This window comes from Aspergillus fumigatus, chromosome 2, assembly GCF_000002655.1.
Source record: "Aspergillus fumigatus Af293 chromosome 2, whole genome shotgun sequence".
In the NCBI taxonomy this organism is placed as follows: Eukaryota; Fungi; Ascomycota; class Eurotiomycetes; order Eurotiales; family Aspergillaceae; genus Aspergillus; species Aspergillus fumigatus.
The window spans coordinates 1,887,436-1,908,304 of record NC_007195.1 but is presented as its reverse complement, the minus strand read 5'-3'; the positions used below and the strand labels follow the sequence as shown (position 1 = coordinate 1,908,304).

The following is a 20,869-nucleotide window of genomic DNA, read 5'->3' as shown; positions in this document are numbered from 1 at the left end:
AAGTGGGTCCTGATCTCCCAGCTGGGTTTAATTCATTGAACTACTCTGTAGAACTCTTAAGGTCCACCTATGTTTTATACTCCAAAAACTTACGGAGTATAGCTTCATAAGTCTTCTGTCTTCTAGATACACAAATGAGAGACCTATTGCACAACTAGACATGCAGAGGTGCCTTCCAACTTTCAAAGGCTAATATTGATGCTATTTAGTAATGTATATGTTTAGAGCTTCAAGGAATAAGTATCAAAGGATTTAGGTCATTCTTCTACTTCCCAATGTGTAATAAGGTGTAGGCACATTCGAACAGAAGAAAGACGACTAAATCTATTTGATATTCGAAGTTCTAAGATCCCTATTGTCAAAGGATCATATGCTTCTTCTCACAAACTTTTCGTTGGTAGAGTTGTATAGCTTTTGATATGAAAGTGTGCCAGCAGGTGATGCAGATTTGAATGTGCGAATATAAAGATGTGAAACACCATTCAATGCTTGATTTTTATCACCTACTCAGACTTCACCTTGATGGAAATTCCTGAGCAAGCATCTTCCACATATCATCCGGCTAAGGAGAGACAGTAAAAAATTATCGGCTTCATTGAAAATCACACATTCCCGGACGGATCAAAAAGTCAGAGCTCTCAGAGCTTGCAAAAGAATGGAATAAACAAAACCGCGCGCAATCATCTCAACCTGTAGGCAATCAAACACCCTCTCGAGTGATTCGCGACTAGCAGCAGCCCCCATGACACTTGTAAGTGCCTGTGGTAGCCCCTTAAGGACAAGTGTTTTTCTCGCAATTTCCCTCATACGCTCCTTTTCCACGCTACTGGGCGGCTGAGGCCAGGACTCCAGCTCCTCTTTCGTCGGCAGGACATTCTCGCGGAGCTTGGTGAGATAGGATGCGATTGATGCATCCGAGATATTAGCATCAATCATAGACTCCTGTAAGAGAGAGCGGATCGTCTCTAGACTTGGGCTTCCAGGGCGTAAAATATACGACTTGGCCGCGTTCAGAAGTGTTCTCCTGATGTTCCATGCAGATGACAATGAATATAGTTCATTGATAACCGCAAAGATGAGCTCCACAGCTATTTGTGTCTCCTCTTGGGAGATAGGGCTTTCTCGACGCCGCACAGTACTTTGACCATCTGACGCTTTCTGCTCTTCCTTAGGTTTTATGCGAGAAGCAAGGTCAGCTCCACCATCAGAGTCAGACAAAGACCCCTGGAGACGATCGCTCTCGAGTTTTGACTCGGAAGAGGCAAGATCTCCAAACCTTGGTATAGTAGAGTCAACAACGTTTCCGCTTCCAGGGCTAGGAGGGTCTTCCTGAGAACCTGAGGACTCGGGCGTAGGGACCACAGCTAAAGAATAACGCTCTGTCTTATTGTTCTCGCTGACAGGTCTCTTCGGCCTGTCCACACCGTCAGAAACTGCACTCCCGTAGTTCATTTGTGAGGTGGATCGAGTTGATAGGGAACGGCCATGGTTTCCTTGATATCCTTTGGAGTTGAATGATGTTTTTTTGCCATTTGCTCCTCCAAACACCCCGGTAACACCACCAATGACGGCTTTACCACCTTCAGCAACGCCCTTCGGTGCGTTAGTCAGAACGCCTAGCATACCTTTGCCCATGTTTTCGAGCGCCACCGATGTGGCAAACGGAAATCCAGATTTAGCTGGGGCATCGCTGGCACCAGGATCGAGGCGCTCATCCTTTTCCAAAAACCGTTTCATTCTCTCGCAATCCGCAAGCGCTTCATAGTGAAGGGCATCCTTAAGGTATCTCTCCAGATTACGCACTAGGGCCCCCTTTGTCTGTCCCTTCCAAGGTGGCAAGACAGGGTGGCTTTCCGTAAAATCTTGTATCTTATTAAGCCTCGCTATCGTTCCAAGGGTGCCATGTAGTGATTCAAAATCTGCATAGTTTCTGAAAATCATCCACCCAGTGCGACGTGTGGCTGCTGGCTCAATTTGAATCAAATAACTCGATGTAGGTTTTGACCGAATTAATGCTTTCTCACTAGCTTCAGAAAGCTCCTCTACTGAAACGGATGCATGATGAAGAGTCGTGGCAGGTGATTTTTTAGATTGAAAATCCGGTAAACGAGAGGCTGGCGGTGCCATGCATGGGTCTGTAGGTTGAACTGGAGGATAATGTTCTGTGGACTCTATCTTTGTCGAATCATAATCATTCTGAATCTCTGCGGCGTCTTTAACCTTTGGTGTATGGATTGTTGCTTCTTTGTCTTGGATCCCGACAGGCGAGTGGTGCGGCAACATGGTTGACTGGGCATCTGAGGACAGCATATCTTCAGGGGAACACAGACGAGCGGTTTGGGGCTGCAAGTCCTGTGTCTGAACCGTGGTGCCTCCGGGTGGATAGATTGGAACCTCAATAACCTTGGTCGTAGGAAGAATGCCATAAGTATCAGAGTGTCCAGCAGGTTTTCCCTCCATATCTGACTCGCTAGACGGAACTGCTGTAGGCTTGTTCTCTTCGTTGGCGCCTTCGACAGCGACCACTTGCTCCTTGGCCCCCTCGACCCCCGCATCAATGGCGTTCAACAACTCCGATTCACCTTCCCTTAAAAGATGAATGATCCAGCCATTGATCGTCTCCGATCGCGAAAGATTGGAGATCGCCGACTCTAACACTACACCGGCCAGAATCTCACGAAGGAAGTCCCTCAGCACGGAACAAGCGTACACACCTGGTTCCAAAAAGCTGGATAGGATATCATCTGCTACCATTTTTAATTTCATTCGCTGCTGCTGCTCCGACAAAATGTTCGCTAAGCTGCTTTCCGGATGTAAATCCAGATACCGTTTGACTGCATCTTCTGGCGTCAAACGGCCCTCGACATGCTGGAACGCCGCTGACAATTCATTCAAGAGCACGATAACCATAGAAGAAGAATTTGTGAGAAACTCCAAGAATGCATCTGCCGGTCGTTTTCGAGATAGGTGAGAGGACAGAGAAATAATAAAGTCTCTCAACAATTTCCGGCATGAGAGAGGGAACATCTGCTCTGCTGGCAATATGGGTTCATACCAGTGACTTGTATTCTGTCAGAACGTGCGGAGACATATGTGATGCGAACATACTTTACATAGTCCTTTATAACAGCATCGGTCAATGACCGCAATGCTGCTGCTGTCTTAGGCGGAAAACCAGAGAAATCTAGCTCAGGCTCAGACATCCCTTCAGCAGCTTCTGCAATAATCCCGCCATTGTTTGATTTTGGTTCTGAAGGTTTGCGACTCGATAACTCCAGCAATCGGTTCGCTATATTCATGGAAAGCTCCTTTCTCCTATAGATACTGGAAGTGCCCGTTGGATCTTTCCAAAGACCAGTATCAGCCGCCTCCCATGACGCATGCAGAACGACACCGGCCACCATCCCAATTAAAAGCAGTCCAATCCTGCCTAGGAGAACATATGTTACTATCGCCAAGGATGCAACAATCCAGGCCAAAGTTAGATTATCGGCCGATGAGAGGAAATGTAGCATGTTTTCAACTGGCCCCTTTGATGGGGTAATGGTAGGTATAAGATCACTTCGTTGATCAGACTCGTCGTGCCGTGAGGTCAGAAGACAGTCAGTGGCATCCCGGACATCGGAACAAGTCTCGGTCAAGGGAGACGGAAGAGGCCTGTCAATGGAATCATCCATAATGACTTTCCTTGGGTGAGGACAGCATTAGCCACGTTTGTGTCGGGTCTATTAATGACTTGGGAGTTGTAGAAACGATCATTTGAAACAGATTAGGATTTTTGTGATTGGTATAGTCTAAAAGCTGGGCCAATTTCCTTGGAATCAGAGACTTCGTTTCCACCCATTGTGTTCACACATACCTTCCTCAGCACAAGGTAACAAGCTCTAACTACTCAGTAAATAAAGGGTTTTTGGTCCCAAACATTGATTATATAATATGTCATGTATTGATAACGCTGTCTTATGGTATGGTAATATCACGTGCGAGATCAAAATAACCTGTGGTGCTGCTATTTATCATGATATTCCCTCTCATACATGCCAGATTCATACTTGTTATTGGTTCATTGTTCCAGAGTTTCATTTGGATGCGACAAGTGGAAATACTTAGAATCTTTAGCTTAATAATGGACTAGATGGTTTATGTGCCCATTCTCTATTGCCTCACTTCTTGATGAGATGGTGAGGTATCTAAAGCTATTCAGAATGGGTTTATAATCTCCGCTATCCGAGTGAATCCAGCATTCAAAGAGCATGTAATCATGCCAGATGCAAAGAAGATGGCGGGCTTGATTAAAAGCTTGACTTATAGCCAGTGAGCTATTCTGTTATGTTTCCCCAGAGCGTGAGACGTTTTCGTCGAGTCATGGATAATCCAGAGAGCTGTCCTCAGGTGGTTCTGAGGTATTTCGTATGTGAACCTTTGGCAACGATAGTCATCTTCCCCTCCTCTGATTTTTTGGAAATGATTACTGTCGTGAAAGCAAGTGTCTTCCCAACCTTATCTGCACATCCTTCGATCTCAAGCCAATCCCCTGTCGTGGCCGTTGACATGTAATTGACATGGATGTCGGTGCTCACACCTGTAGAGTCATGGCCACAGGACGCGATGGCAAGCCCACCAGCCCAATCAGTGACACATGCGGAAAAAGCACCGTGCAGTGTGTTTTTGGAATTCAAATGATGAGAAGTAACACGAACGCGAGCATTAATTTTCCCTTTTTGCGCGCTATAGATTTCAACGTCGTTGAGAAGGAACGCGTATATTGGGCTGTTAACACGGATACGGTCCCAAACATTCAGGACCTGATGGAGCTCAGTGTTCATAATGGATGTGGTCGGATAGTTCTTATAATTGCGGCATTGCTAAGGGGGATAATCATCCAAAAAGCATTGGCTGATAGATAGCAGAGAGAAAAAGCAAGGGAAAAAATTTTACATCACTGCCGACGAGTGGTTGATTAAAAGCTATTTTCAGCCCTTAGGGTTATCACCTAGCGCATACCTAACAAGGTAAAGTGTGAAGTCTGCAATGTACTGTCACATGCTTAGAATAACATAAGCCCAGCAAGCCGCCAGCGGCAAGCCCCCTCTTACCTAGGTGATTATATCCCTGATTCTGAATGCATCTAGTAGAAATAGGAGTTCTAAATAGCTTAGAGGGAAACTAAGTAGTTTATTCTAATTATTAAAGTATATATATTTTTACTAGTATATCTATATATCCCTAAAACTTAGTATTCTTATCTATAGCCACAGCCTAGTTACTATTATTTTACTAACTAAGACCCCCTAAATTAATTATCTCTAATTACCTTATAGTTTAAACTGCTTCCCCTGTGGCCTACTAGATATAAATACTTAATAATATACTAACTAGTTTAATAATAGAGACTCTAAGGGCCTACTAAACTAGTATCTAAAATCTAGGTAAGAGTTAATTTTTAAATATAGCTATAGATCCTTTATAGGAAGCCTATATAGTAACCCCCCTTCTATAGATTAGATAGCTAGTAAGTTAAGGACTATAAAAGTAAATATATCTTATTTATTTTAGACTAGTAATATAATATCTATATATAACTAAGACCCTAGCTCTATACTACTAGGTATTACTAGTAATACTACCCTAATAATTATGCTAGACTAGGCTAGTCTTACTTAGCTTATCTAGGGGTTAAGTGTCAAGGTGCTGGATCACAGGTAAACAGAAGTCAGTTAATAAGGAAGTTAACACTCAGACTGGCTATAGTAATCTATATCTTATCTATTCTAGTTACAGGGTAGACTAGTACAGGCAGGCTCTATAGACAGGATGTAGCTTAAGGACCTTTAAATAAGTTACTAAGTTATATAGTGAAGATATTCCTAGAGTTATATAATTCCTTTCTAATAATATTAACTCCTATCTATAGCAGCACTATAATAGTACTCCCCTCCTTAGGATTAAGCTCTGCTAAGACTATCTGCTAGTTTAGGTTTACTTAGATAGTAATAGTAGAAGTTAGTAATAATCTTTTATATATTCTATAGGTAATAGGCGGGTTCCTTAGTAGGGTTATTATAGCCTAACTATTTAATAATATACTTCAGATAGGGGCCCTATTAGCCCTAGTATTCCTAGCAGGAATCTAAGATATCCTTAATAATCTATTCTTCTAGGCTATTAACTTCTACTAATAGTAGTAGTAGTTATCTTTATCTAGAAATAGGGTCTTTAGTAATAGGGCGCAGTAAGCTAATATTAAATATAAGATAAATCTTTATAGAAGCTAGCAGATCTAGCTTATAGATATATAGACTAATAACCTTCTTAATATAGAATAGCCCTAGGTATTTCTAGTTAAGCTTCTTCTAGGGGTGTAGGATCTTGATATTCTAGATATCTAACTAAACTAGTTATCCTATATAGTAATAGTAGGCAGGTCTCTAGTAGTAATTTATCTATTCCTTATAATAGGCCTGGGTAATATAGATCTAGGCGTAGATATAGTTAATAATATCTTATATTTTCTTTATAAAGGCCTTAGTATCTCTAGTAGCAGGGTGATTTATAGGCTAGATAGGTTTAAACCCTATACATAGGTAAAATCTATAATTTATAAAGAAGAGTGAGATTCTAGTAGCCTTAGATTAGATAGAGTTTAAGATAAACTTAGCTAATAGTAACTAGTCAGCCTAATTATCTTATAGATAGGTAATATAGGTATATAGATATTATTCTAGAATAGTATTTATTCTTTTAGTTTAGCTATTAGTCTTAGGGTAATAAGCAGTAGATAGTAGGTTCTTAATATCTAGGTATTAAGTTAGGTGCTTCTAGAATATAGTAATAAACTAAGGGCTATAGTCTGATACTATTATCCTTAGTAAGCTATATAGATTTTATATATAATAGATATATAATTAGGCTACGCCCTTAGCATTATAGGTAGTCTAATAAGGGATAAAGTGCCTTATCTTTATAAGTTAATTAATAATAACTAGTATAGTATTATAGCCTTAACTAGGTACTAGACTAGTAATAAAGTCTATTAAGATATCTTACTATAATTATTTAGGTACTAGGAGTAGGTGTAATACTCCTTAGCAGGCTTTATAAAATAGGGTAGATTAGTAGTAGATATAGTAGTTTTAGGTCTAGTAGTTAATATATTAGTATATACCTAGCTAGTAATATTCCTATACTATTAACTTATATAACTTATACTTTTCAGGGTATCTAGCAGTAGGCTTATTATAGTATTCCTATAATAACTAAGCTCTCAGCTTATTATAGTTAGGGATGTATAAGTATTTATAGTAGTATAGATAGCTTCCTTATCATCTATAATCAGCTAGGGTGATCTTTAGGTATTAACTAGCATTCCTATCTAGTACTTGTAGGATGGACTATACAGTATTATCTAACTAGTAGGTAGTATCTAGTAGTTCTTTAATACTAGGAGGGGGCTCTAGTTAGTCTAGTTGGTCTGGTTAATCTAGTTAGTCTAGTTAGTCTAGTTAGTCTAGTTAGTCTAGTTAGTCTAGTTAGTCCAGTTAGTCTATCTATACTAGTAAAGCAGGCACTCTAGTAGGTTCCTTAGGTATTCTAGTAACTTAGGCTACTAGGTCTACAAAGCAAACTCTTCTTATAACTAACTAGCTCCTTATAATAGCTTCTAGTTTCACTAAGTTCTAAATCTCAGGGTTAAGGTTCTCTTTCTTTAGAATTATCTAGCTCTAGTATTATAGCTATTTATCCCCCTCTTTAGGGAGATCTTCTGACCTCCTAGTTAGAGTATTAGGCTTAACTCCCTACTTCCTAGATTAATATATAATTTTAAAGTTAAAGTAGGATAGGAATTTAGACTAGTAAGCTTATCATCTATTAAGCAGCTTAGTAGATATAAAATATTCTAGGTTATAATAATTAGTTATAACTTTAATTAGTAATAGTATACCCTCTAGTTTAGGGTGCTATTCTTTAAAATAGTGAATAATAGCAAGCAACTCTTTATTATAGATCTTATAGTTATACTTAGTAACTAAGAGCTTCTTAAAGAAGAATATAACAGGGTGTAGGACTTCTTTATTATTATACTAGGATATTATACTAGTAGATATATAATTAGAAGAGTTAGTCTTAACTATAATATCTTTTATCTAGTTAAATAATTTTAAGATTAGGATATTTATAAATACCTTCTTTAGGGCTTTAAAGCCTAATTTACAGGCTATAGTCTATATAAATAGGATATCCTTCCTAGTTAGGTTCACTAAGGGAGTAATAATTTTAGAGAAATCCTTAATAAATTACTAGTAAAAGGTGCTAAAGCTAATAAAGGCCTAAATATTAGTAATATAGGTTAGAACTTACTAGTTAATAATTATTTTCATCTTATTAGGATCTATGTAAATGCTATCCTAGCTAATAATAATACCTAGGAACTTAGTTTTAGGGATAATAAACTTATACTTTTAGATTTTTATATACAGGCCAGCTTCCCTTAGTTTTTAAAGAATAGAGTAGATATATATTATATATTTAGTATAGGTCTTGCTGTAAATAAGGATATTATTAAAATAAATAGTATAGAAGATATTAAGGTAATCTTATAAGATATTATTAATAAATTACTAAAAGGTTATAGGTGCTCTTATTAGTCTAAAGGGCATTACTAAAGACTTAAATAAGCCTAGTTAGGTATAGAAAGCTATTAGGTATTCTTATCCTTTCTTAATATATATATTATTAAATGCTAAAATAATATTAATCTTTATAAAATATTTTATTCCTTTTAGGTTATTTAGGGTTTTCTTTATTAAGGGTAGCAGGTATTAGTCTTTAATAGCTATAGTATTTAGGGCTTAGTAATTAACATAGATTTATATACCTCTACCTAGCTTTTTAATAAATAGGATAGGTAATATAGTAGGTAATAAACTAGGGCAGATAAAGCCCTTTCTTAGGTTCTCTTTAATCTATTCCTTTAGGACTTTTAATTCTTCTTAGGACATAGTATACAGAGGGCTAAATAGGGGGGTCTTTCCTTCTAATAGCTTAATATTATAGTTATAAAGGTAGTATAGTGGCAGGTACTTAGCCTTCTTAGAGAAGAAAATATTAGTATAGTCTTTAAATTTATTAGGTAATAGGTTAGTAGGATCTTCCTTCTAAGCTTTCCTAATCCTTAGGGCGGCTTTAAGATCTTCTAGGGTGATTATAAATATCTAGGTATTTCTCTAGGCATAAGCTAAGCAGGCAGCTAAGAAGATAAAAGCTATATCTTTATTCTCTAGTCCCTTTAGTCTTAGGGGTAGGTATCTAGGTTAGGTCTTTAAGAAGATATTATATAGGGCTTATATCTTACTTAGCTTCTAGGGAGTATTATAGTATTTCTAGCAGTAGTTACTATTAAATATAATACTATAGGCTATAAATTATATTAGGAGGTTATATACCTTTATCTAAGGTATTCCTAGCATAATAAGGTAGTATACTAACTAGATAATATAAAACCTTATATCTTTCTCAAAGTAGTCCTTAATTCTTATATCTATCTAAATATAATAGGTTATCTTCCTATTCTCTAGTTCTCTCCTATTAAATATATATAAGATTATTAAGTCTACTAGGGAGATAGGCTTTAGCTTCTAGTCTTTAGCCTATTCTTTATTAATAAATTCTTATTCTTTAGCTCTAGTATCTAATAGGGTATAAGTAAGTAGTTTTATTCCCTTCTCTTCCCTCTCTAGGGTCACAGGTAATATTATAGCTTTTAATTATTATATTTATTCTTTAAGGTTAAGTCTATAAATAGTAGTAGTAGAAATTTAAATAATATATAGTTTCTAAGCCTAGTTACAGCTTACTCTAGGCTTACTCCTTTTATTAAAGAGGTCTAGCTAGGTGATAGGCTTCTAGATTCTAGAATCTATCCCCTCTAGGGGCTCTCTAGATATGGTTTATAAGATACTATAATTTATACTCTCTAATAGGTATTAAGATAGGGGTAGTCTCTAATCTAGTATTCTAGGGAGCTATATTAGAAGTAGGTGCTTATCTTATAGTAGGAGAGGCTATACCCCTTTCTTATTAGGTATTAGGTAGTACCTAGGTCTATAGGATTATATTATTATACTAGCATATACTCATTCCTTTAAATAATAAGGCACTAGGGTTACTTAGTAGACTTAGTAGTAATAGGGCTAGAGCTTTAGGGTGACTAGGAATATAGGGTAGGTTTAATAGTAGTAATATAGGTCTTAATATCAGGGGGCTAGTTAGTAGTATATTACTAGTAGTAGTTCTTAAGCTTCTATAGGAATCTAATAAACTAATAGTACTCCTAGCTTAGAGGCTAGTTATATATAAGCATGCCCTAGAGTTTATAACTAATAGCCTATTTAAGTAGGATAAATAGGGTTTTTTTAGGCATCTCACCCTCCAGGGCTAGGCATTAAAATTTTATAAAGAAGGTACTAAACTTCTTATTAGTCTAATATAGGCTAAATAGCTTATTTTAGGCATTATTCACACAGTTAAGGTCACTAAAGGTATGCTCTAGGATATCTAGGATATCTTAGTAGTTATTAAAGGTATAAATTCCCTTCTTAATATAGGGGAGAATCTGGGTATATAGTATACCCTTTAGGTAGTTATTTATATAAGCTATCTAGCTCTGCAGTGTTAGGAAGTAGTTAAGGTTAATATTTATTTTCTCTTAAATCTATATTATAAAATACTAAAGGTCCTTTTAGTTATCTTTAAACTTATTAGGGTTAGAGAGTTATTCTAATAATTTAATAGCTTTAGAAGATAGGGTAATAGTTAATATAAGTATTCTTACTAGAGTAACTATAGGCTTTTTAGTAATAGGGTTATATATAGGTGTAGATATAGATATATTTATAGTAGAGGTAGCTAAGTAATAGACTTAATCCCTTTCTATAGTAGCCTATATATACTACTATTTCTTCTCTTATAGCTATTCCTTCTAGTATTATAAGATAGTCCTTAGTTTAGTAGTCTCTTATTTATATCTCTACTCTAAGGTAGTAAGTTTATACTAGAGTTCTAGAAGTTAGGCCTTAGATTATTTAGCTTATTAGTTTACTTTATTAATAGTTAATTTAGCCTTTTAGATATACTTATATACTAGGTAGTAGTATTTATACTATTTAGTACTATAGCTAGTAATATACTTAGAGAACTCTTTAGGGTTACTAGGCAGGAATAAAGGCAGAGGGATAGGTATTCTAATAGTATTAACTCTAAGAGAGGAGCTATATAATATTAAGGTGCTAGATCATAGGTAAATAGAAGTTAGTTAATAAGGAAGTTAATACTTAGACTAGCTATAGTAATCTATATCTTATCTATTCTAGTTATAGGGTAGACTAGTATAGGCAGGCTCTATAGACAGGATATAGCTTAAGGACCTTTAAATAGGTTGCTAAGTTATGCAGTGAAGATATTCCCAGAGTCATATAATTCCTTCCTAGTAATGCTAACTCCTATCCACAGCAGCACCATGACATTAAGAGTAGCTATAGACTAGTATAATAATAATTTAAGGGGCCTTAAGCTAGCTAACCTAGCTATATAGGATAGCTGTAAAGCCTATACTAGTATTAAGCTAAGAATATTTTTATATAACTGTGAATGAAAGTAAATAGTATATACTAAATAGTATATAAATGACAAAGGAAATTTCATGAATATAGAGGGGAATAGATAACTTGCCTAGGTATAAAGGAAGAATAGGAGGAATAGTAGTAAAACAGAATAGAATAGTAGAAGGAAAAAAATAGCTAAGGATATCTTAGATTAATGTCTTGATTACTTCATCTTAGCTATAGGGTGATTTTAAGGGTGTATTTATAGATGATTCCTTCTATAATAGGCTATTTAAATATTGAATGATCTCATAGTCAAGTAATCTTATAGATTAGATCACTATTTGCTAATAGTTGAAATTAATAATAATTGATAATGATCTATAACCATAAGGTTAGAACCATAGCAGATCAACCCATGGATATAATTAATAATTAACTATAGCATGGTTTTTACTAATACCCCCCCTTAAGCTAAATATAGGAATATTTAGATTAAACATTTGTTTTCCTAGTGCAAAAACCTTTCTTTATAAAAGGGAAAAAGGCATTAGTTTCTTTCTCTAGCTAATATGCTAGTTTCTAGCATCAAAAACCTCTAATTAAGTAAAAAAAATGCTAGTTATATCAGCCTAGAATAAATAGTATTCTTTTACTATGGCTGATTTATAAGGATAAAACCCTGTTGGTGAAAACCATGCTATATTTAATTATTAATCATACCCATAGGTTGATCCGCTATGGTTCTAACCTTATGGTTATAGATTATTATTAATTATTATTAATTTCAACCATTAGCAAATGGTGATCTAATTAATAAGATCACCTGGCTATGAGATCATTTAATATTCAAATGGCCTATGCTAGAAGGAATCATCTATAAATATATCCTTGAAATCACCCTATAGCTAAAAAATAATTAATCAAGAAATCAAGATATTAATCTAAGATAACCTTAGATTTTTCTCCTACTATTATTCTTCCTATTCTTCCTTTATACCTAGGCAAGCCATCTATTCCCCTCTATATTCATGAAATTTCCTTTGTCATTCATATACTATTTAGCATATACTATTTATTTTCTTTCACATAGAATAGATAGATATAGATTACTATAGCTAGTCTGAGTATCAACTACCTTATTAACCTATTTCTATTTACCTATGATCCAGTACCTTGACAGACTGCAGTAGTATCTTGGGAACATTCACAAAGTAAAAGCTATGCCATTCCACGCAGAAACTCTGGCTGAATTAAAAAACCTCATTTACCTGCATCTAGAACTTGCTTGATAAGAGTTTCTTCTTCAATAGCAGTTAGTGTATGGCTATTGGCACGTGTCTCTGATTGTGGTTTGATTCCCCTCAGCTGACTGTGAAGCGTAGCTTCAGATACACTAAATATGCTAGCAGCTTCTTGTTTTAATTTAATTTTTTTGTTTTTAATAGCTGAGACAGCCATTTGCATTCGATTCTCTTAAGAAAGAGATATTTATAGGGTATAACTAGAAGAATGACGCGTTGAAAAATATTGGTAGTATAGTATTTTAACGCGACAGTGAAAGTGCATAGCTCGGCCGTGGATTACATTATGTAATATTGCTTAGTCTTATTACCTTACCAAGCTTACTAGTGGCTAATGAATTCTGCACCACACCTCCGTACAGTAACATTACTTTCAGCTAAGAGTCTACCTAACCTAATTAGGTATAGGTAACTAATCAACTGGAACGAGTTGTACGAAACAGACCCGATTTATTTCTGATTTGATCTTACTCATATCACATCTTTTCAATTGATCCACGTCTGTTTAGAGGTTCGTGTCGTCTGTTCATCACCAGAAACAATACGCCCATAAGCCTGTAAGGGGAATTGGAACAACTTTAATGTAAGTCATGTTGTCTGTTCTTCGTTCCTCATCAAAATAGAACACCCGAGACAATGTAATCTTGATAGTAAACTCTGAAACTGTCAAATACATAGAGTATTCTAAATTTCTACATGCTGACCAGCATCATCCTGGAGCCATCGTAGGGACAATATCGTCGCGATTATCGTACATGAAATCACCATCCTTAGGATCTATCCCACGTATACCGCTGAATCTGTTGAGTGCAATCGTTCCAGTCCGCCTTAAGAGGCAAAGCTCCCCCGGAAGGCTTTAGTGTTGCCGGTGTAAGGCAACGTATCCTCTCCTCCAAGGGGTACAAATTAACAGAAGCAAGGGCTGGTTTACCACCCTGTCAGGGCTTCGCTTGAAATTGGAAGCAGATGGAGCGTCAATATAGCGAGAAGAGATATCCGACAAATTCGAGCAGTGGAAGTATCAGTCCTTGTCACTTCGATGCCGACCGTTTCTTGACAGCATCTGCGAAAGCATGAAGTGGTTTACATCCTCATCGGCCCAGTATGTCAAATGGCTGGCAATGCTCGCAATCAGAGATATATCGAATGCACCCCTATTGAAATATATCAGCATCCTGGGCGTGAGTTCGAGGGATTCAGACAGGAACGTATAAATCCCCGATAGCTGGAGGGAAGAAATAATTAACTTACTCCTGGATGCTGTAGTCAACTCGTCCATTAGTATTGAGTGCCCTCACTTTAGCATCTTCCATTTTCAACCTCCTTAAATCCTCGCTCTCTCGGCCAACGACAGACTCAGTGGCCGCCGAATGTAAAATATCATTGTGACAACTAGTCTTGGCTCTGTTGGTTCCTTCGTAGAGTGTTTCTAAGTTCGAGTCAATCAGTGTTCGGTATCTGTTGGCAGACGCTTCTTGACAATCAACGCCCGAACCAAACCGAGAAGAACCATCCTCTCCAAGAGAAGAGTTAGCTAGTGATCCTCGAGACATTTGAGTCTCGGTAGCAGTCATTGTGGATTGTGAAGCGTCCTCTGAACCAAGTCCGAGGCTTCGGTTAAGTAGACTGCTTGCGACCCCGGTTGCGAAATTGCTCCATAAGGTTCCCACACTCTGGCCGACACGACTGCCAATCATGGATAGGCTTTGCCCAGGAGTTGCCCAGAGGCTCTTCTTTACCGAGGGCAAGGGCTGCGGCTTGAGCGACGACATTGCCGGCGAGATTAACGGCTCAATTCGGTAACTAACGGGATCAGAAGGGTGAAATATGTTGTAAAGCTGCCGACACTTCGGTGACGATACGATAGTCAGCCCCTCACTCGACGCCGTGCTCGCCTGAACTGATGCGCCACGGCTCGCGGAGGAGAAAGACTTTGGGTTCCGATGATCACACGCCTTCTTGGACCGCTTCATATTCGCCTCGTCGATCATAGATCGCCCAGCAATGGTGTTTCCTTTGATCATTTGGAAAAGGGCAACTGGAGACCCCAGGCAGAATAATTCTTCGCAGTCAAAGTCGAGCAAAATGTCCTGAGACCCCTCTCGGTCCATCCTCCTCTCTCCGGGCGTGGGAGGAGTCGACGGTTGCTGGCATAGGATATCAAACAGGATCGCGCTACCAAGTGAATGACCACAGAGGCTCACAGAGCCATTGAATGTCGGATTTCGCTGCTTGAAGAGTTTCAAAATCCGATTGCACTCCTGCTTAACTATGGTAGAAATGTGTTCACAGTAAGCACTTTGATAGAGGAGTACGTCCATTGCCAAATCAGAAATGAGATTCCGGACTGCGGGAACGCTGTCAAGGGTAATATCATTCAAACCGGGATAAGAATTGTCGTCATCAAAGTCTGCATCTGCTAAATCAAGTTCTTTACGATTCTGCCTCACTCCTCTGTAAGGAAAATCAAGGAGGTGTCTCCAACAGCTAAGTCCCATCAGTACAAGAGCTCTTTCGAGTGAATCCAGGACAGTGTGATGGTCAATCCGCAGTTGAGCACTTGACAGTTGCTGAGGGTGGGTTAACTCACACTGGAAGTACCTGAACGCGGCAGTTTTTGTGACTGTCTGAGAAACTAGAGTTCAAAGCCTGCAAATCAGGAGAAGCCTTATAGACGCTCTTCATGGTCTTTCGAAGAACATTCACATCATGAATAAAGTTGATGCTTTCTAGCCGCAATCCAAGTCGCTGGCCTATTCCATGTGTGACAAGGACCAAATGGTCAATCTCCCGCTCTCTGTCCTCTTCATCTGCTTCCCTGGAGTCTTCCATTTCCTTCTCTTCCTGCTTCCGCGCTTGCTCCTCAAGCTCAGCTGTATTTTGAGGTTCACCAGCAAGGGACGACATCTGCCGTTCCAGAGTTGACCTTGGATCATCCTGATTAGTCTCTTTCTCCCTCACATCCTCATTATGGCATGTGTCTGAAGAAATTTCCGCAACAGACTTGACCTCATGATCTGTCGAAGCTGTATTAGGGGTATCGGACGAAGATTTTGTACCAACACTATGATCACGACTCTTCACAGCTGGTGTTTCCTTCTGTCTTTTGGTTTCGACAAAACCACGCACCACTCTTGTACCTGGTATACCGCCCAATTTTTGGTATACGGTACTGCTCATTCGTGACATGAAATCGTCATTCGCCAACAAAGCTGTAGAACAATCCTGATATGTCACTATGCAGTTCATGTAAGCACCAAAAAGACGATAGTGCCGAGGCTCGTTTACTCGGACAGAAGTTGCATGTCCAGCCTGACCAGTATGTGGCTGCGATGCGCATAACTCTGGTTCGGGCGTGCATTGCAACCCCGACTTGTTCACATCTGATCTATCTGCTTGCTGGAGGGTTGGGTTTGCATGGGTCTGCGGGAGACTGCATTGGTCATTTTCCAGGCGCCATGGCTTAAGTTTGAGATACCCTTCCTCAAGCTGGGTGGCCAGGTTTTCTTCGCACGGCTTGAAAGTAGACCCCTCTTGGAAGAACCACGTACCCCGGCGCACTTCATAGGTGGGACCTATCCAGTACGCCGGTGTGAGCTCCCTTCGTTCGATGTCCACGTCAAATAGGTTGTCCTCATTGACAGGCACTGTAAATAACCCTTTCCTTGTTTCGCGAAGCAGTTCACTCTTTCGTGTTTGTTCTTGAGCAATCTCAACGTCCGATAGCTTTTGGAAAGTGGACTCAATGGCCTGGGAATCTTTCGACGAAAACGGGACAAACTTTTTGGGCGCAGGTAGGGGTTTCGGTTCTTCCTTCTGTTGTTCTGAGAATAGTGGTTTCCGTTTTGGTGAGTCAACAGCGTAAAACCACCTCACCCTCAGCGGGGGGCAATCCGGAGGGTAGTGGCGTAAGCTAAGTCTATGCCTGTGTGTGATTGTATGATCTTCGCCTTGAGATCTAGGAAGAATGTCTGGTCTATCGGTGTTGGGGGAAGTCTTGGTGTTTCTTGACGGATTCCAGGAAGAGAAGGGTCCCAGAAAGGACCCCCTCTGACTTTCCCTGGACATTGAGCCCTGAAGACCCCGAAAGATGGATGTGCGGGCCAAAGCGATCGTAATATTACTCAAATCCTTGGTTTAGATGGGAGGATAAAGTCATAGAAGGGATGGCACTAGATGCCCCCGATCGATGACTAAGACTGAGGGATCAGGTATCGGTATGGAAGCTTCTTCGGCGAGCCAAACAGTGCAATATAATTACAATGGCTGCATTGAAAAAGAACAGTCACTAAGGTATGTTATCTTTGATGTAGGGGACAAAACACATGGAGCCTAGAGATGTCTGGAGCGCCAAGATGACGCCCTCTTGATAGTGTGTCTCCGGAGTAAAGAATCATCGGATCGTCTCGAAAAAGAAATAGATATTCAATGTATACAGGTATAACCTGAATTACCAATGCGTAGATCTCCTGTGTAGATGCGTGGCCCGCATGCGTAGTAGGATATCAGCAAGAGTCTACCTAATAACGCACCTGAAAACAGATATGATACAAACTATCTGTACTCCGTAGGAGCCTAAGTTACCTAGCCTAAAATAGGTAAAAAGGGCTGTATATTAGCACTGATGAATTAAAAGACCATGGCCACCACTGAGGTCACCAAGGGCCCTTTTTGTAAGATTAACCCGTATGGTACCCCTTCGCACATCGGGAAGTTCCTTGAGGGAAGCCCACTTCATGCGTCATTGTTCAACTGGTCATGTGATGACGTCGCCAGTATGAATAGTCATTAGCAACGAACAAAAAATGCATGATAAGTTCCCAGGGAGACGATTGAACTATTGAAGTAATCTTAGCTTCTTGTTCTATCCGCCTAGTAATTATTCAACGGTCAATCACACACCAGTATTAGCCTCTATACATTTGAAGCGCGTTGATGTTGTTGATGTTGCCTCAATTACTACGTAATCCGTACTCCGTATATGTTTCCATAAGCCACAACCCCCACCCCGCTTCAACATCCCGCTTCCAGTTCCAGGGGTGTCTATCCGGAGAGTAGGTAGCTTCACTCATTGCCACAGTCTACCGGCTGCCTGAAACCACGCAACGCTCAGCTCGACCGCCCCGATTTCTGCGATAGTCTCGCGGCTGGGGGAGAAAACTTCATCCTTCTGCTCTCTTGTTCTGATTGCCTTCTTCCTCTTTATACTCTCGTTCTCAGTCTGTTGCCGTTTTAACATCCTTTTTTTGAACTCATCTCGAAGCCAGATCTATTCTGGTCTTCTTAAGGCTCCATCCACAGGACAAGCATATCGGCTCATCGAGAAGATGAACGTTCTCAAGCTTCAGAGGTTCGTATTTAATCCCTCTTGTTTATCATGTGCTGCGCCGATCTTCTCAACAGAAGACCTTAACGCAGCGTGTTATTTTAAGAATTTCTCACATGGGTCACCTCTAGGAAATATCCACACTTTGACCAAAGTGAAATTTTTTCCCTTCAGGATGCATTCAGAAAATTGGATGTTGACGATAAGGGGTATCTGGACGAGGCTACTGTGATCAAGGCCACCCAGCAGTCCGAACGTCAGCCGTACGACGTCGTGCGTCAGGCTTTGAAGGAAGTCGATCTCGATAGCTCTCGTCGAGTCGAGCTCGAAGATTATGTAGATGTTCGTGTTTGTATCTTCATCGCTACCGGGACCATGTGAAGCTAAAAAAGTATTCAACAGCTCATTTCAAGACTCCGCTCTACTCCAGCGCAAAATAGAGCAACTGCCGGCCCGAGTGCGGCTCCAGGGATACCCGAGATTGGAATGGGTGTGGCTCGACACGTCTCCAAAGGCAGCGTAGGAGGACGTATTCACGTTCAGGGCTCCTCCGCGAACGTCACTCATACTATCAATGAAGATGAGAGAACTGAGTTCACCAGACATATCAATGCTGTCCTTGCTGGGGATCCCGATATTGGCCATCTGCTACCATTCCCCACTGACACTTTTGAGATGTTTGATAAATGCAAGGACGGATTGGTCCTAGCAAAACTCATCAATGACAGCGTCCCAGATACAATTGATGAGCGTGTCCTGAATAAGCCTGGGAGAAAGATCAAGGACCTAAATGCATTCCATATGACTGAGAACAATAACATTGTGATCAATTCGGCCAAGGGAATTGGGTGCTCTGTGGTTAACATCGGAAGCGGCGACATCATAGAGGTCCGCGAGCACCTGATTTTGGGTTTGATTTGGCAAATTATCCGGCGAGGTCTTTTGGGAAAAATTGATATCAAGCTTCATCCCGAACTCTATCGGCTTCTTGAGGACGACGAAACGCTAGACCAGTTCTTGCGCCTCCCTCCGGAACAAATCTTGTTGCGTTGGTTCAACTATCATCTGAAGAATGCAAAGTGGGACAGGAAGTAGGTCGAGCCGCTTTAAACATAGCCATTTCCTGCGAAATAATGCAGCTCGCTGACCTGTCACAGGGTGACAAACTTTTCCACTGATGTCAAAGACGGTGAAAATTACGCTGTCCTCTTGAATCAGCTGGCTCCCAATCTGTGTTCGAGAGCTCCGCTTGAGACTCGGAACCTGCTTGAGCGAGCAGAGCAAGTTCTGGCCAATGCAGAAAAACTAAACTGTCGAAAGTTCCTGACTCCGTCGTCCCTTGTTGCTGGAAACCCCAAACTTAACCTTGCATTTGTTGCCAATCTGTTCAACACGATTCCTGGTCTCGACCCAATAACTGAGGAGGAGAAACTCGAGGTTGAGGATTTCGACGCAGAAGGAGAAAGAGAAGCCAGAGTTTTCACCTTGTGGTTGAACTCGCTCGATGTCCAACCCCCCGTCAACTCGTTGTTTGATGATCTTCGAGATGGTACCATTCTACTTCAAGCTTACGACAAAGTGATCCCTGGCAGTGTCAACTGGAGACATGTTAACAAACCGCCTAGTTCTGGCGGCGAGATGATGCGGTTCAAGGCTGTGGAAAACACCAACTATGCGATCGAACTTGGGAAGCACATCGGGTTCTCCCTTGTAGGAGTACAGGGTGCGGACATTACTGATGGCCAACGTACGCTTACGCTTGGACTGGTTTGGCAATTGATGCGGAGAGATATAACAAACACCTTGTCTAGCCTTGCGCAGCGAATGGGCAAGCGTGAGATCACTGATGCCGAAATGATCCGGTGGGCAAATGACATGTCCCGCAAAGGAGGCAGAACTTCGTCAATACGCAGCTTTAAGGACCAAACTATCGGCACGGGAATTTTCCTTCTTGATGTTCTGAACGGGATGAAGAGTAGCTATGTTGACTACGACCTCGTCACACCCGGCCGATCAGACGAGGAAGCGTATGCTAATGCCAAATTGAGCATTAGCATAGCAAGAAAGTTAGGCGCGACTATTTGGTTGGTCCCTGAGGATATTTGTCAAGTGCGGTCTCGCTTGGTCACCACATTCATTGGTAAGTTGGGTTCTTCTCCACAAAGATCATGCCTAATAACTCATTCAAATAGGTTCTCTGATGGCCACATATGAGAAGATGCAATGATCAGCTCAGTACAAAATTTTGTTGCAGCTGAGACAATATCATGAAACATGTTCTGCCCCTGGATCGCTAGGAAGTCGGATATTTCAAGCCACCTTTATCCCGTACTTCATAATGTAACCACATTGAGATGCATTGGTTTCCTCGGCTCTAAGTTCTACATGGATTATGATATTAGATGCAAAGTTAGCTCTTCGAGCCCGTTTATGTAGTCATGATTTCTATAATAATGCTCGTCTAATCTGACAGCATTCTTAAAAGTTTAAAGAAAAAAAAGTAAATTGAATTAAATTAATAAATCTGCTAGGCAATCCCCCCAGCAAAGGATGATGTTGGAAGATGTTCGTAAAGAGGGTTAAACATCATACATCTTGTCTGGATACCAAGTATTTTAATTCTCATAATAGGTAGCAAC

The 20,869-nt window shown here is 40.0% G+C and overlaps 4 protein-coding genes across 4 annotated transcripts; 1 reads left to right on the top strand and 3 right to left on the bottom strand.

The window, feature by feature from the left end:
* Positions 1 to 260: 260 nt before the first annotated feature.
* AFUA_2G07450 (uncharacterized protein) lies at positions 261 to 3,883 on the bottom strand. The gene is made up of 2 exons (XM_077804107.1): positions 3,109 to 3,883; positions 261 to 3,061 (listed from the first exon to the last, which is right to left on the bottom strand). The coding sequence occupies exons 1-2, from the start codon at positions 3,675 to 3,677 to the stop codon at positions 622 to 624; spliced, it is 3,009 nt and encodes a 1,002-aa protein (XP_077660270.1). The 5' UTR covers positions 3,678 to 3,883; the 3' UTR covers positions 261 to 621.
* A 120-nt stretch (positions 3,884 to 4,003) lies between these two features.
* Positions 4,004 to 4,951, bottom strand: AFUA_2G07440 (PaaI family thioesterase). The gene has a single exon (XM_749987.2). The coding sequence runs from the start codon at positions 4,824 to 4,826 to the stop codon at positions 4,389 to 4,391; it is 438 nt and encodes a 145-aa protein (XP_755080.1). The 5' UTR covers positions 4,827 to 4,951; the 3' UTR covers positions 4,004 to 4,388.
* An 8,368-nt stretch (positions 4,952 to 13,319) lies between these two features.
* Positions 13,320 to 17,542, bottom strand: AFUA_2G07430 (DDHD family phospholipase). The gene is made up of 3 exons (XM_077804106.1): positions 15,495 to 17,542; positions 14,156 to 15,391; positions 13,320 to 14,058 (listed from the first exon to the last, which is right to left on the bottom strand). The coding sequence occupies exons 1-3, from the start codon at positions 16,970 to 16,972 to the stop codon at positions 13,926 to 13,928; spliced, it is 2,847 nt and encodes a 948-aa protein (XP_077660269.1). The 5' UTR covers positions 16,973 to 17,542; the 3' UTR covers positions 13,320 to 13,925.
* Positions 17,543 to 17,724: 182 nt separating this feature from the next.
* On the top strand, positions 17,725 to 20,726 carry sac6 (fimbrin). Its single transcript, XM_749985.2, has 5 exons — positions 17,725 to 18,254; positions 18,362 to 18,572; positions 18,633 to 19,321; positions 19,388 to 20,370; positions 20,423 to 20,726. Exons 1-5 carry the CDS (start codon positions 18,232 to 18,234, stop codon positions 20,455 to 20,457), a joined length of 1,941 nt encoding a protein of 646 aa, XP_755078.1. The 5' UTR covers positions 17,725 to 18,231; the 3' UTR covers positions 20,458 to 20,726.
* The last annotated feature ends 143 nt before the right edge of the window (positions 20,727 to 20,869 follow it).

Excerpts from the sequence above, each read along its gene's own strand:
- AFUA_2G07450 (XM_077804107.1), bottom strand. The coding sequence starts at position 3,677 with ATGGATGATTCCATTGACAGGCCTCTTCCGTCTCCCTTGACCGAGACT. Across the intron at positions 3,062-3,108 it reads GTTATAAAGGACTATGTAAA|TCACTGGTATGAACCCATAT; the intron begins GTATGTTCGCAT and ends ACAGAATACAAG.
- AFUA_2G07440 (XM_749987.2), bottom strand. The coding sequence starts at position 4,826 with ATGAACACTGAGCTCCATCAGGTCCTGAATGTTTGGGACCGTATCCGT.
- AFUA_2G07430 (XM_077804106.1), bottom strand. The coding sequence starts at position 16,972 with ATGTCCAGGGAAAGTCAGAGGGGGTCCTTTCTGGGACCCTTCTCTTCC. Across the intron at positions 15,392-15,494 it reads CGCGTTCAGGTACTTCCAGT|CTGTTGGAGACACCTCCTTG; the intron begins GTGAGTTAACCC and ends GATGGGACTTAG. Across the intron at positions 14,059-14,155 it reads GTTGACTACAGCATCCAGGA|GGGTGCATTCGATATATCTC; the intron begins GTAAGTTAATTA and ends ATATTTCAATAG.
- sac6 (XM_749985.2), top strand. The coding sequence starts at position 18,232 with ATGAACGTTCTCAAGCTTCAGAG. Across the intron at positions 18,255-18,361 it reads AACGTTCTCAAGCTTCAGAG|GAAATATCCACACTTTGACC; the intron begins GTTCGTATTTAA and ends GGTCACCTCTAG. Across the intron at positions 19,322-19,387 it reads AATGCAAAGTGGGACAGGAA|GGTGACAAACTTTTCCACTG; the intron begins GTAGGTCGAGCC and ends GACCTGTCACAG.